Source organism: Phoca vitulina, unplaced genomic scaffold (assembly GCF_004348235.1).
Source record: "Phoca vitulina isolate PV1807 unplaced genomic scaffold, GSC_HSeal_1.0 scaffold23, whole genome shotgun sequence".
NCBI classification, from domain to species: domain Eukaryota; kingdom Metazoa; phylum Chordata; class Mammalia; order Carnivora; family Phocidae; genus Phoca; species Phoca vitulina.
In genome coordinates, this window is record NW_022589726.1 from 18247313 (window position 1) to 18260805 (window position 13493).

The 13493-nt window shown below is 44.2% G+C and overlaps 1 protein-coding gene across 8 annotated transcripts in view; it reads right to left on the reverse strand.

The window, feature by feature from the left end:
• Window positions 1–1706: 1706 nt before the first annotated feature.
• The window catches only part of EIF4B (eukaryotic translation initiation factor 4B), a 30186-nt gene continuing 18399 nt past the window's right edge, over window positions 1707–13493 (reverse strand). The window contains exons 7-16 of one of the 8 annotated variants that reach the window (XM_032420280.1): window positions 12388–12525; window positions 12111–12284; window positions 8195–8423; window positions 7214–7311; window positions 5783–5996; window positions 5187–5242; window positions 4524–4629; window positions 4169–4241; window positions 3921–4008; window positions 1707–3801 (exon numbers count right to left, since the gene is read on the reverse strand). In XM_032420280.1, the coding sequence (XP_032276171.1) occupies window positions 3925–4008; window positions 4169–4241; window positions 4524–4629; window positions 5187–5242; window positions 5783–5996; window positions 7214–7311; window positions 8195–8423; window positions 12111–12284; window positions 12388–12525 (1172 nt within the window). In that variant the 3' untranslated portion in view covers window positions 1707–3801; window positions 3921–3924. Of the gene's footprint in view, window positions 3802–3920; window positions 4009–4168; window positions 4242–4523; window positions 4633–5186; window positions 5243–5782; window positions 5997–7198; window positions 7312–8194; window positions 8424–12110; window positions 12285–12387; window positions 12526–13493 lie in introns of all 8 variants that reach the window. The other 7 variants (XM_032420279.1, XM_032420275.1, XM_032420274.1 and 4 more) reach the window with 7 other exon arrangements.

Genomic DNA, 13493 nt, shown 5'->3' on the forward strand with positions numbered 1-13493 from the left:
TGTGTAGCTCTCCCACTTCCTGAGAAACCAGATGCTGTGAGCTTGCTTAGTGCTTGAGTTGAAGCCTTCGGCACTGACTGGGACCTCCCTGCCTTGGGACCGGAGCCTAGAGCTTGATTCTGTTTAGAATCTATGCTGTGGACTTACAGGGGATCCAAGCAGCTTGGAAGTGACCCTTGTAAAATAGAATGCCATAGCTGAATCCTTCTGGTCACTCAAGATTCATTGCAGGATGACAGGGTGCACCAATCCTGGGATCCATTTCTGCAGCTATGCTTCTGAGAGCGTCCACCCATCCTTCTGAGGATGGGGCCATATGAGCACCTACCTTTTCCTTGAATTTCGAGTGCCCTCTTGGGACACAGTACAGGGAGCTCCTTCTCTACCCTTCCTGTGCCCAACCAATGTGAGGCTGTAAGTTAGATTTTCCCACTTTTATTCTTTCCATTATTTGCCTGGTCCTCTGGGCAGTAGCTCAAAATGAAGGCTTGGAGAAAGTGGCAGACTGATGCCAGCGGTGGAGGTGGGTTCCCCATGCAGCCTGGGTGTTTCTCTCTCACCTAAATCCACGTGGAAGGCTTGCAGTCAGCACAGAGCCCTGGGCCTCTTATCCCTCCACGTTTGAAGAGATCAGTGCACCGCCAAGAACCCCAAGAGCAGCTACTGTGAAAGCCACGTGTGTAACTGGGCTCCCATCTGTCTGCACATCCCCATCTTCCTCCAAATTGCTGAGGTTTCCGGGGTTCTTTGCTCCACCCCCTTGTGACCTTAAGGATTCTCAGCCACTGTCCTCTTTCCTGCCTTGCAACAACAGCCTATCTCTAGCCATTTGGAAAATTCCCGAGTCTGAGCTATAATGGAGAGAGAAGAGGAAAGGGGGCACCTGGGTGGCTCAGTTGATTGAGCATCTGACTTTTTTTTTTTTTTTAAAAGATTTTATTTATTTATTTGAGAGAGGATGAGAGGAGAGAGAGCACATGAGAGGGGGGAGGGTCAGAGGGAGAAGCAGACTCCCTGCTGAGCAGGGAGCCCGATGCGGAACTCGATCCCGGGACTCCAGGATCATGACCTGAGCCGAAGGCAGTCGCTTAACCAACTGAGCCACCCAGGCGCCCGAGCATCTGACTCTTGATTCTGGCTTAGGTCAGGATCTCAGGGTTGGGAGATTGAGCCCTGAATTGGGCTCCACGCTGGGCAGAGTCTGCTTAAGATTTTCTCCTCCCCCTCTGCCCCTTCCCCACTTCTCTCTCCCCTTCTTAAAAAACAAAAACAAAAACCAGGCCAACTTGCTGTGAACTATTAACAATTAACCTCAGGTTAAAAAAAAATTAAGAGGAAAGGGGTCTTAGTTGTAACGCAGCCCAGCTTGTCCAGGGAACTGCTCCCCTGTGCTGTGTAGCGCCGGAAAGCAGAGGTGGCACCTCTCCAGACCGAAGGGCAGAGGTTGGAAGGACGGCATCGAGGCCATGAAGAAGGAAACGCACAGCAGATTAGTTCAAATAATATTAAAGGTTAACACCAGGCAAAAATGCTGGAGGGGAGTGGGTGCAAATTCCCAGTCATGGGCCTCAACAAACAGCTTCCCCTGGTAACCCCACCCTCTGTACTTGCACAGGACAGAATCTAAGGCCGAGAGGACTACAGAGATGGGGGTGGGGAGCCAACAGAAAGGCATAGGGATAGGATCACAAGAATTTCAGCATTAAGGTGAACTTTAAAGATCAGATTTATTTGGAGAAAACAAAAAAAAAAACCCACAACCCAAAGGATGGGATTTTACATCTCAAGACATCTCCCAAGTATTAAGTCTACAGATTACAAATCATTTTCATAGAAGATATTTTGTACAAATTTTACATGTATTAAGGAGTGGGACAAAACCCCCATTTCTGTGGTAATGGGGGCAGGAGGGGAAGTGGGGAAGAAGTTTTGGATACAACCATTTGGAAGGAGTAGACCCAAAGAGGGCAAAACCTACCTTTTCAATGGTATTAAAAAAAAAAAAAAAAAGCAATCCCTTTCAGCCTCGGGTATTTCTCTAAAAGCCACTTCCTGGCTACGGGCCAATCCAAGCCAATTATTTAAAGTTACTTCACTAAGTCTTTTCTGTCCACGGGGTAAACGATTCATTAGCTCACTGCTGCAGCACTCCACCGACAGACACACCTGCTGGCTGGGCAGGTTCTAACCTAGGACTGATGGGAGAAGGGCTTGCGAACAAGAGACCAAGGTGTCATTTCTCTGCCTGTCCCAGTATCACCCATAGGGACACTGTCTCCTGGGCTGACAGTACAAAGGTGCACATAAAAGCAGGCAAGTTAAGCTATTGTGTTGCAACAGAAACCAGGACCTTGTTAAACAGTTCTCTCCATTATCATTTGTTCTCTCTAGGGAAGCTAAAAAAAACAAAACACCAACCCCCCCTCCAAAAAAAAACCACACATTGGTCGAGGCCATATTATAAGTCCAAACAGTGGTGTGGGATTTCAGTGGAGAGAAGGAAACTTGTAAGAACAAAACCAAAAAGCCCCCACCAAGGTTAAGAACAGCTCACAATTTGTCCGTTTATCCACCCTCACTCACTACCTAAGACCATTAATTCTAGAGTTTTCCGAGGTGTAAAAGGGGTCAAAGTAGAAGCAGGGATGGAGGGAAGGAGTGAAAGTCCAAAGACACAAAAAAGCCACGATTTGCTGGAGAAAAGCAGTGATTCCTCATTTGCTTCTGCTCCCTGGGGCGGACAGAGAAAGCCAAGATCAGGTATGTGGTTTAAGTAGAAGCTGCTTTGGGGGAGGTAACAGCAAAGAATAGCACGAGGAATGGAGGACCAGGACGAGAGTCTACATTTTTAAAGCTTCAAGATTTCAACAGAATGTGGATATATGTGAACTTTCAGAAAGGACAGTGTTAAGGGCAAAACCAGGACATAGAAAAGACTTGGGAATTCCCATGACTCCTAAGTGCTTCCTGCTCCAGTATTCACTGGAGGTCATGCCATTTCCCCCATCACCGGTGCAAAATAATTCGTCCCTTCCCCACAGCCTCTTTTCAAACCACGATTTCCCCGCTTATTTTGGTCACCAAGCAGTCCTGTTCTTTAGTGGCCCATAGACTCACTCCCAACTACCCCCCTGGGGGGTAAAAATGAAGGAATTCCCCCAGGCTGGCCCCAGTAACTCAGAATTAAATAAGAGGAGGGGCAGGCAGCCTCCTGGAGACTAAAACAACTTCAGAGACTAAACCTATCTTTCCAAGGATGGAAAATTTATTCAGATAATGTTTGAGAATTCATATATGCCACAATAGGATAATAAGACTTCAAAGGTAGAAATCTCACTCTTCCTTAAGCCTGCCCTACTGCCCAGCCAGATTCCAGACACTGTATCGCTGTCACTGCCATTTGCTAAATGGAGGCTCCCAGGCACTAATCACACAGGCAACTGCATGTGTTGTAAAAACGCACAACTTTTCCATGAAAAGCTGTACGTCTCTTTCTCTCTGGCTACAGTGGCGATTCTCCAGTTAGTTCAATACTTTAAAGGCTGCAGCAGCATGCAAAAGGATTTCATTTCATTTTGTTTTTTGTTTTTTGTTTTTTTAAAAAAAAGTTAAGAAAGGTCTCCAGGAGATGGTGAGTTTTATTGTCTTGTCTGGATAGAGGTTTGATTTGCTCTCGAATGTTTCAGGGTGGAGAGATTAGGAAAAAGCACAGGATGCAGAGGTCTATTCGGTATAATCTCCCTCGTTCTCATCTTCGCCATCAACAGAGAGAGCAGCATACTTGCTTGCAGAACTGAACTTCTGGAATAGACAAGGGTGAGACAATCACCAAGGCCTTGAATTCTCACATCAAAACCCAAGAAACAGGATAAGGCCACTTGGGCAAAATGGAGGGGACAGCCCAGGCCACACCCACTCACTCGCTCAGCATTTTCCACTGGAGAGTAGCTGGGGTGAGTGGCTCAGAGGCCCATGTGCTCTTACTGAAGTTCCTCCACCATCTTTCATCTTGGAGAGGGGATGAGAGGTGTGAAAGGGAGCAAACGGGGACACTCCGCTGCGTTTGCTATCTTGAACAAGCAGCAGGGCCTAACTCCCCACCACTCTGCTTGTAGCCCCAAACGTAAAGGAGTTCAAGGGCAAACATGAGCAAGCACCCAACACTTACGGAAGCTGGATTTTCTTCAGGTTTCTTTGGCTCAGGTGCAGATCGGGAGTCTTGATCCTTTTTGCCATCTTTCCTGCAGAGGTGTAAGTGTAAACCCCATCTTTGAGAGGACTGTCCCAACCCCCACAAGCAACGGGAAGCACCGCATAGGTACCTCCAGTCAGCAGTCCTTGCTACCTGGACTTTTTTTTTCTAGATTCTCAGAAGAACTGAAACTGTCCACATTGGTTGACTTTCCTTTGTTTACAGTAGGAGATCTGGCAATGCTTGGAGGACTGAGAACTTCTTAACTACAAAGATGCATGTACCTAGCATCAGATGAAAGGTTACAAATGACGAACGAGAACACACATACCTATCGGACTCCTTCCAGTGGTCTTTGTTCCCTCCATCTCCTGGACCACGGCCGGAGTTCCCACTTTGGCCTTTTGGGACACTCACCCCATCTACTTTGTTTTCATCTGCTTGAGTGGAGATGCAAAAATAAATGAAAAGCAGGTAGAGTAACCACTCTCCTTCCCCTAAGCTTCCCTTCGGCTGCAGAAAAGTGTGCCCCTGTGTACCGAGGGCAATTCAGCCTCACCCTAACCCAGACTTCCTTTCCCAACCCTTCTTCCCACGTTCCTCCTGGGACCCACTAAATAAGACCCACTAAAAAGTTCCACGGTAGGGTTATGTCATCATGAAGAGCAAACTAGAAATGAAGGACTGTGATGCCGTGTAGTGACCTTGGCCTTACAGATGGTGACATTTCTAATCTGGACTGAGCATGTTAATTTCCTTCCTATTCTTTTTTTCCCCTTTTAAAGAAATGTTCTACCAGGAAAGGGCAGGGCTCCACGCTTTCTCCAAAGAGACCACTCCTGCCCTCTACTGGCAAGAAAAGGCAGATAATCTAAGAATCCTTAACACAAAAACAGGTGCAAATTACACTGGAGTTCTGTATTTCATGAATCCTCTACAGGTTTTTTACTGAGGCCTGTAGCTGAGTGAAATACTGACTTCCTGTTGGTCTTACCTCTTCTCGCTGGTCCTTCCTCAGGTGGCTGAGCTGGAACTACTTTCCCCCCACCACTAGAAGGAAAACATGTAATTATATTCATCAGTCTTAGGGAAGGAACAGATGAGAAACACATAATCGTTCTCCAAATAGTAAACTTTACAGAGAACCAAAAATACATACTGAACATTAAAATATAGGAAAGACAACAATGAAAGCAATTATCTGAACACTCACCAAGTACCATGTCCTGTAGGGTCATCATGATCATGCAAGGTGAATATTATTCTATTTTACAAATGAGGATCCTAAGACTTAGGAAAGTAAATGGACCCCCAAAGCCATGCTGCCAAATGTGGCAGCAGCAGGTTCTGATTACCAATTTGCAGATTTCGAGTAGCCAAAGTGATGCCAACCAGTTATCAAAACTCTAGAAAACGAACAATGGCTTAAATGAGCCACTTCCAGCACAGCACTGAATTTGAACTGAGAGCAAAGATAGCATAATTTAGAATATGCTATGTAAGGCCAACAGCTAGGGCACTCTCCATCATGAAATCACAATGTTTAAGAGTCTACAGCTAAGGAACTGTTCTGCTTCCAAGCTGACTCACCTTGTAGGGGACTGCTGCTCTGTGTCTGAGCTCTGAGATCGAGCAGGAGGGTTAGAACTTCGCTTCACCCAAGCATTCTCCTTTGGTGGAGGGGCTGGCATTACCTTCAGAGGCTGCTCAGATTTGGGAGGCTTAGAAGTTGGAGAGTGACAGTCTTCCTCCTTATTGGGTGCTTCGTTTTCTAGAGACTTTTCACTCTCTCTCCTTCGTGCATCTGTGAAGTCAGAGTAGGAAAGTTACATTATCAGGAAAAGCTATTATACAACCATCTATTCAGGATCTCAAGAGAATGGAAAATGGTCCACCCAAGTTGACCTCTTTTCATCATTATTCCTAAATACAGACCTGTATCTGGCTCCCAATAGATGAAACTATCCCCAAACCAGTGGTTACCAAATGTCACTCTGAGAAAAGTGACATTTTTTATTGATTCAAGAAAACTAATGGCTCTCCAAGGATAGCCACCCGACCTTTCCTAGGAACGAGTGCTCTTTATTTTAGGATCACAGCCTTACTACATTTTCAGTACAGTGTTAAAATGTCTATACTTGGAGAATATGTACTGTGTGCGAAGAGGACCTCTGATGAACCTTAAACCCCAGGTACCACTGATCAAACTTCAATTTGGAGGCTCAAAACACACACACTGTGATATACATTTACAAAAAACAGAACATACATTTTATTTTTAAGGGCAACAAATGTCTCCTCAAAACTAAAAGTTATTTTGTCAGATTCTACGTTTTAGGTGCAGCCTCCTCAGGAGGTATATAATCAACCAACCATCATACTCCCACCTGGCTATAAACAGAGGCATTACCATCCTGTTACTAAAAGGCTACTCCAGTATGAGTCATTTCCAGAAAACTTCTACAACAATCATTTCAGCCCGGAGCCATGCTTTGAAATGCTCAAGTACAAATCAATTTAGAGGTGGGAGGAAAAAATTTAAAAAACACTGGTTCGCAGTAAGGGAGGTGTTATGATTTAATCACTCAGTTTCCAAAACACTAAACATGCTTGTGACCAATTGATAAATTCAAGGAAGGAAGAAAGGATCAAGAGCAGAAGATCATCGCTTGAGACATTGCTCTGGTCATACGTGACATCCAAAAAGGCTGGCGAGAGAGCTGTACGACTGTGACTGCTCTAAACAAAGGAAAACTCTGGAATGTCAAGACATAAAAGGAAGGGAGAAACCTAACCATCAAGTATACTCATTAGTGGAAGATTATTAAACAGATCACCTAAGTCTCTTCTGGTGCCCATTTGTCAGATTTTTCAGACCAGGAGATGTGACATTCTGATCAATCTATGCTAATCCAAATAAAGCTTCCATGACTCTTAACACCCTGAAGTCTCTGCATAATTTGGTTATGGCTAGTTTAGGGAAAGGGGCAATAACACGATACCCACCCTGGTCTGACTTACTTCTGCCAGATGTGGCCGAGGTTCCAGTCTGTGATGACTCACTTCCTGTCCTGGACCGTTCCCGTTCCTGAGTCTCTTCACTTCGCCAGCTGGGGTGTCTACACAAAGAGATTAAAAAAAAAGAAAACTTATGTCCAGCTCAATGAAGGCCACTTTGGACCCATGCTGACCCCTCAAAAACTATCACTTATTAATATTCTATCACACTCACTGTATTTGTGGGTGGGTGTGCACATCTTGTCTCTCTCAAACCACTTGAAAGTTGCAGACATTAAGACACTTTGGCTCTCAATACTTCAAGCACCAAGAACAGTCTCCTATATAACCTACAGCCCTTCCTTACTGGTAACGCAACTCTACAAGCCACTGAAAACTAGACGATTTTTCAGAATGTTATTACAGGAGGTTTCTACCCTATTAGATCCAATTCCACCTTTTAATAATAAACGCTTCAGTAATGACTCCTTTAACATACACGCAAGTAAAAATAGATGGAAAATAATTTACAGTCGATGTTTAATATAAGTGAAAATATTTTCTCTCTACTCTATCGCCAGTAATTTGGAAAGAGGCACACCCACTCACCTCACCACGGTGGGGTTTTACTCCATATACTAAAGCCAGGTTTGGCCAATTTTTTCTTAATGGGTCAGATATACTTTATTCGTAAAAAAAGGAACAGGCTGTATTTTGCCCACTCCTGTATTAAATCACTACCAATTTATATTTGTCAGAGGTTAAGGCTGGTTAAGCTCTTTTAAAAATTGTTAAGGGCCAGGCAACTAAATCTTCATCAGGTGCGACTCTCCCATATATTGCAGCACCCCTAGTGGACCTAGGCCGTGTACAGTAAATGCTGGTAAGTGACAACTAGTAACATCTACATGAGTTTCCCAAGGGTGCCCCGGGGATGTACCGCCCCCGCCCAACAGGGGGCACTGCACTACCAGATGGGAAACCTACCATCCAAAAGAATCTCACCTCTCCCGGGGCCGTCGTTCTAGTTTTGGCTCATCCAGCTGGCGCTGCAGCTTCTCCTGCTCTTTCTGCAGCCGCTCTTCTACTTCTCGCTCTCTAGCAGCTGTGTCAACAGGCTTTGCCCCTCCAAAGATAGAGGCCGCTCGACTGGACTGGGAGGTGCTAGCAGAGGAATCATCTTCCTTAGGAGTACTCCGAGGCTTTAGATTCAGTTTGGGTCTTTGGGGGGGACCTAAGTTAAATAAAACTCTAAGTAACAGTTTTTCAAAATCACCAGAAGCTGATGGCTGAAAGCCAGATGCCCAGACAGAGCGCTAAGAAAATGCCATGTGGGATTCAGAGTAGTGACCTGGCCAATCCAGCCGAGAAGGGAGAACATTAGAAGATGGCTTAAACAACCAAGGACAATCAATCTTTCCACTACCACATCCATGAGGCAGTGCCACACTGAAGGGAAGACTGAGAAAGGTAAACACTTACATGGTGAATCATCACAACTACTATTACCTGCAAGAAATGTCCAATTATGATAAACTACTGGATGAAAGTATCTTGGTGAAAAGTGTGGTCTAGAAGATGGACTACTTCAGGAGGCTAAGAAGAGCTTGTGACAATAATGATGGGAAAGACTCTAGTTCCTATACTGTTGTCTCTGTGTAGAATCTAAATCTGATAGTGATTCATGAAGCAAAGCACACAGCACTGAACAGCTGATGTAAATACTAAAGGAATGTGATTCCTTCTTGGATCCAAGCTGTCAGAATATTTCAAGATAAACCTTAGTGTTTCAAGGGAATTCTATTTCTCAAAATTAGTGTTTATCCTAAATATTTCCAACATACAAAAGATAAGCAAGATAAAACCTATGTGGTCCCAAGCACCCACCTGGCTTAAGTAATAAAACACTCTAAAATCCACACTAAAGGCTCCTGAGTATCTTTCCCCTGATGACATGCCTAGCTGTGTTCTGTCCTCTCATAACCACTACGCTCAAATTTGGGGCTTATCATTCCCAAGGATGTCTTTATACTTTTAGTACAGAACATATATATGTACGTATCAGCAAAGAGGGGATAATTCAGCAAGATTTAAACTTTCCTTTTTTAAAAATATATGTATTTTAAAGATTTTATTTATTGACTTGACAGAGACAGACACAGAGACAGAGAGATAGAGAGAGAGAGTGAGACAGCACGAGCAAGGGGAGTAATAAAGGGAGGAGGAGAAGCAGGCTCCCCACCGAGCAGGGAGCCTGACAAGGGGCTCGATCCCAGGACCCGGGGATCATGACCTGAGCTGAAGGCACATGCTTTACGACTGAACCACCCAGGCGCCCCAAGATTTAAATTTTCTATAAGGATTTTAAGCTGGCAATTTATATAAACTTCCGAAATACAGTTTTTTTAAAAAAAAGATTTTATTTTTAAGTCATCTCTATATCCAATGATGGGCTCGAACCCACAACCCTGAGATCAAGAGTCTCATGGTCCATCAACTGAGCCAGCCAGGAACGGCCCCCGCCCTCCCGAGGTCCAGTTTTAATATGTATAACTTTACGAAGGGCCCATTAACTTCCCTTTTATAGGGTAAAACTGGGGGTCAGAAAGAGTAACTCATTTAAGCCATACACCTAATACTTGGAGGACCAAAGGATGACATCTGTATTAACAAACCAACTCTATGTCCCTCCCACTATAGTACATAATGTCCTTTTCTTCTTTCTTTGATAATTTCCATTTATTTTAGCTACTCAACAAATGACGAGCACCTATATTTCAAATACTGTGCTAAGGCCAGGAATATGACAGTTGGCTAGTTTTTAGTTCCTGCCTGCAAGGAGCCCAATTCAATGGGAAGATCAGAATAAAAAAAGAACACAGTATGCTAAGCTCTACAAAACAGATTTATCCACATGGAAGTTCTTAGACTGGGACTGTGTTTGGGGAAGCCTGTCAAGGCTTCAAAGTGGAACTCCTGAAAGTCTAGAAAACTGAGCAAGCACCTAATGGTACACAGCACTAACAAGGTAAACTGTAGGCAGAATAATCTAATTAGCTCTTGTTCCAGAAAGACAATTTGGGCTAGTGTGAAGACAGAATGAAGCAGGGAAATTGGTTAGTAATGTGGGTATAAGCAATGAAGTCTGAACAAAACCAGTGGCAGTAACTCTGGAGATAAGGGGGCAGATCTTAGAGGGACCACAGGGCAAGATCACCGGAAAAAAAGATGAGGCATGCAGTTACTGAGGGAGGGAAGAATAGCTTGAGAGAGGAAAAGGTCATGAATCAAGGAGACCCAAAGCCCACACCTAAGCCTCCACTATACTCTCTAGTAAAGTGGAAATGAGAAACATTATCTATACCAGATAGAATTCTTTTTTTTTTTTTCCTTTTAAAGATTTTATTTATTTATTTGACAGAGAGAGACACAGCGAGAGAGGGAACACAAGCAGGGCAAGTGGGAGAGGGAGAAGCAGGCTTCCCGCGGAGCAGGGAGCCCGATGCGGGGCTCGATCCCAGGCCCTGGGATCATGACCTGAGCCGAAGGCAGACACTTAACGACTGAGCCACCCAGGCGCCCCACCAGATAGAATTCTTAAGACTGTATAATACCTGTGGGGTGCCTGGGTGGCTCAGTCGGTTAAGGGTCTGCCTTTGGCTCAGGTCATGATCCCAGGGTGCTGGGATGGAGCCCCAAACTGGGCTCCCTGCTCAGTGGGTTGCCTGCTTCTCCCTCTGTCCCCCCACAATAAATAAAATCTTAAAAAAAAAAAAAAGAAGACTATATAATATCTGCGAGAGCGCTCAGCTTACTGCTGGTACAGAGTAAATGCTCAATAAGTGTTAGTATTTCTAGGTTGCATGCATGGGAATAGAGGAAACCGCTAACAGCAATGAAAGTTTAAAAAAAAAAAAAAAGCACTTGGCACACAGGGCTAACATCGGGATGTTAAAAGGCTAGGCAAGGGCGCCTGGGTGGCTCAGTTGGTTAAGCGACTGCCTTCGGCTCAGGTCATGATCCTGGAGTCCCAGGATCAAGTCCCGCATTGGGCTCCCTGCTCAGCAGGGAGTCTGCTTCTGCCTCTGACCCTCTCTCGTGTTCTCTCTCTCAGATAAATAAATAAAACTCTTAAAAAAAAAAAAAAATAAAAGGCTAGGCAAGCTGCTAAAAATAATTGAAGAGAGGGGCGCCTGGGTGGCTCAGTCGTTAAGCATCTGCCTTCCGCTCAGGTCATGATCCCGGGGTACTGGGATCGAGCCCCGCATCACGCTCCCCGCTCAGCGGGAAGCCCGCTTCTCCCTCTCCCACTCCCCCTACTTGTGTTCCCTCTCTTGCTGTCTGTCAAATAAATAAATAAAATCTTTAAAAAATATATATATATATAATTGAAAAGAAAAACTCTGGGTCAGACACCTTACTTTTTGGATGATATTAATGAAGTCAGAACACAAATGTTGGCCATTTACTGACACTTTCTGAGAGGAGAGATTTGCAACACAATAGGTTTTATATAAATGTTATGACATGAGTGGCCTAATTTTAGAAGAGGTATGCTGACACTTCATTAGTTAACAAGTATCAATGACTGTGGTGTAATGGCACTGAAATCACCAACACTTGGTATTTAACCCCGCCGTGCCAATCACTGGCTAGGAGACTGTGTGGCAAATGTTTTCCTTTTCTCGTTTGTATATTCAACCAATTTTAACTGAAAAATCTCTATGCTAAGGCAACTCAGAACTAGACTTTGCTCTATTTCCATTAGGTCACCCTCGTCCCATGCTCTTTCTGCTGTGCTCCGCCACACCTTTTACAATGTATATTCTATCCTGTTTCAAAACCCACCTACATAACTGATAATTTTCTAATCGGTTTCTCCAGTGGGCTGCTTTATTAGTAAGCAAAAGAAAATGATTACCTCTATCATCACGCCTATAGTCATCCCGAGAGTAATCATCTCTGGAGCTCCATGACCGATCGTCTCGTCTGTCATATCTGTCTTCATAGCGGTCCCCACCTCCTCTGTAGTCATCATCCCTACGGTACCCACTACCAAATGCTCTTCTGCCACTGCCTATCCTGGAATCATAGCCTGTGAACATATCCCAAATTATGATCATCACATCGGAGGGAAGAAAGGCAAGAAAGGGGTTCTTGAAAGAAAGCAATTTCACTTAGTTGTGTTTTGTAATAACCTCTGTCGTAGTCCCTGCTGCCTCGGTCATCATAGCGATCCCGGCCCCCGTATCGATCCATATCTCGGCGTGGGCCATCACGATACCCGTCCCGATACCCATCACGGTATCGGTCTGAATCATAACGATCTCGATACTCTAGAGAGAAAACAGACCAAGTAATGTCATTCCCTTTTCTTTGACACCATTAACAGAAAGAAGCTTGATAGCTCATGAAGTCAATTTGGTTTCATGAGTTTACAGTCACTGCTATGTTTTTATAAAAGTAAATCACTTTATGGGATGCCTGGGTGGCTCAGTAGGTTAAGCGTCTGTTTTTGGCTCAGGTCATGATCCCAGGGTCCTGGGATTGAGTCCAGCATCAGGCTTCTTGCTCAGCGGGAAGCCTGCTTCCCCCTCTGCCTGCCGCTTCCCCTGCTTGTGCTCTCTGGATACATAAATAAAAAAACAAACAAAAAAAACACCCCAAAACCAAAAAACAAACCCAAAACACTTTAAATCCAAAGTGGAAAAATGTGAACTGAATTAAGTTTCCTTGGTACTAGTTTGATTCAAAAAATTTTCTCTGATGATTCAATAAATGTTGCCAAGCTAGTAATTTAGCAGTTAAAGAAAAAAATCTCTATATATCTCATAATGAATTTCCAGCATTAAAGACTTAAATACACTAGAATATAATTGGAATCTGTATTTTTGATTGGTTCTAAAGAACCAAAGACTACTTAAAAAGTTTAGCATGGGGGGTGCCTGGATGGCTCAGTCAGTTAAGCGGCTGCCTTCGGCTCAGGTCATGATCTCAAGGTCCTGGGATCGAGCCCCACAATGGGCTCCCTGCTCCGTGGGGAGCCTGCTTCTCCCTCTCCCACTCCCCTGCTTGTGTTCCCTCTCTCGCTGTCTCTGTCAAATAAATAAAATCTTTAAAAAAAAAAAAAATTTAGCATGAGAAAACACACAAACCTCAAATCTGAGAGGCAAACCAAATGAGAAAAATATGTATGACATAGGACAGTGGATTAACTGGCTATCATTTAAGGAACAGAAACTATAATTAATAGGACATTTCCCACCACCAAAATGGCAAAGATTAAAATAAGATACCTCTGGTG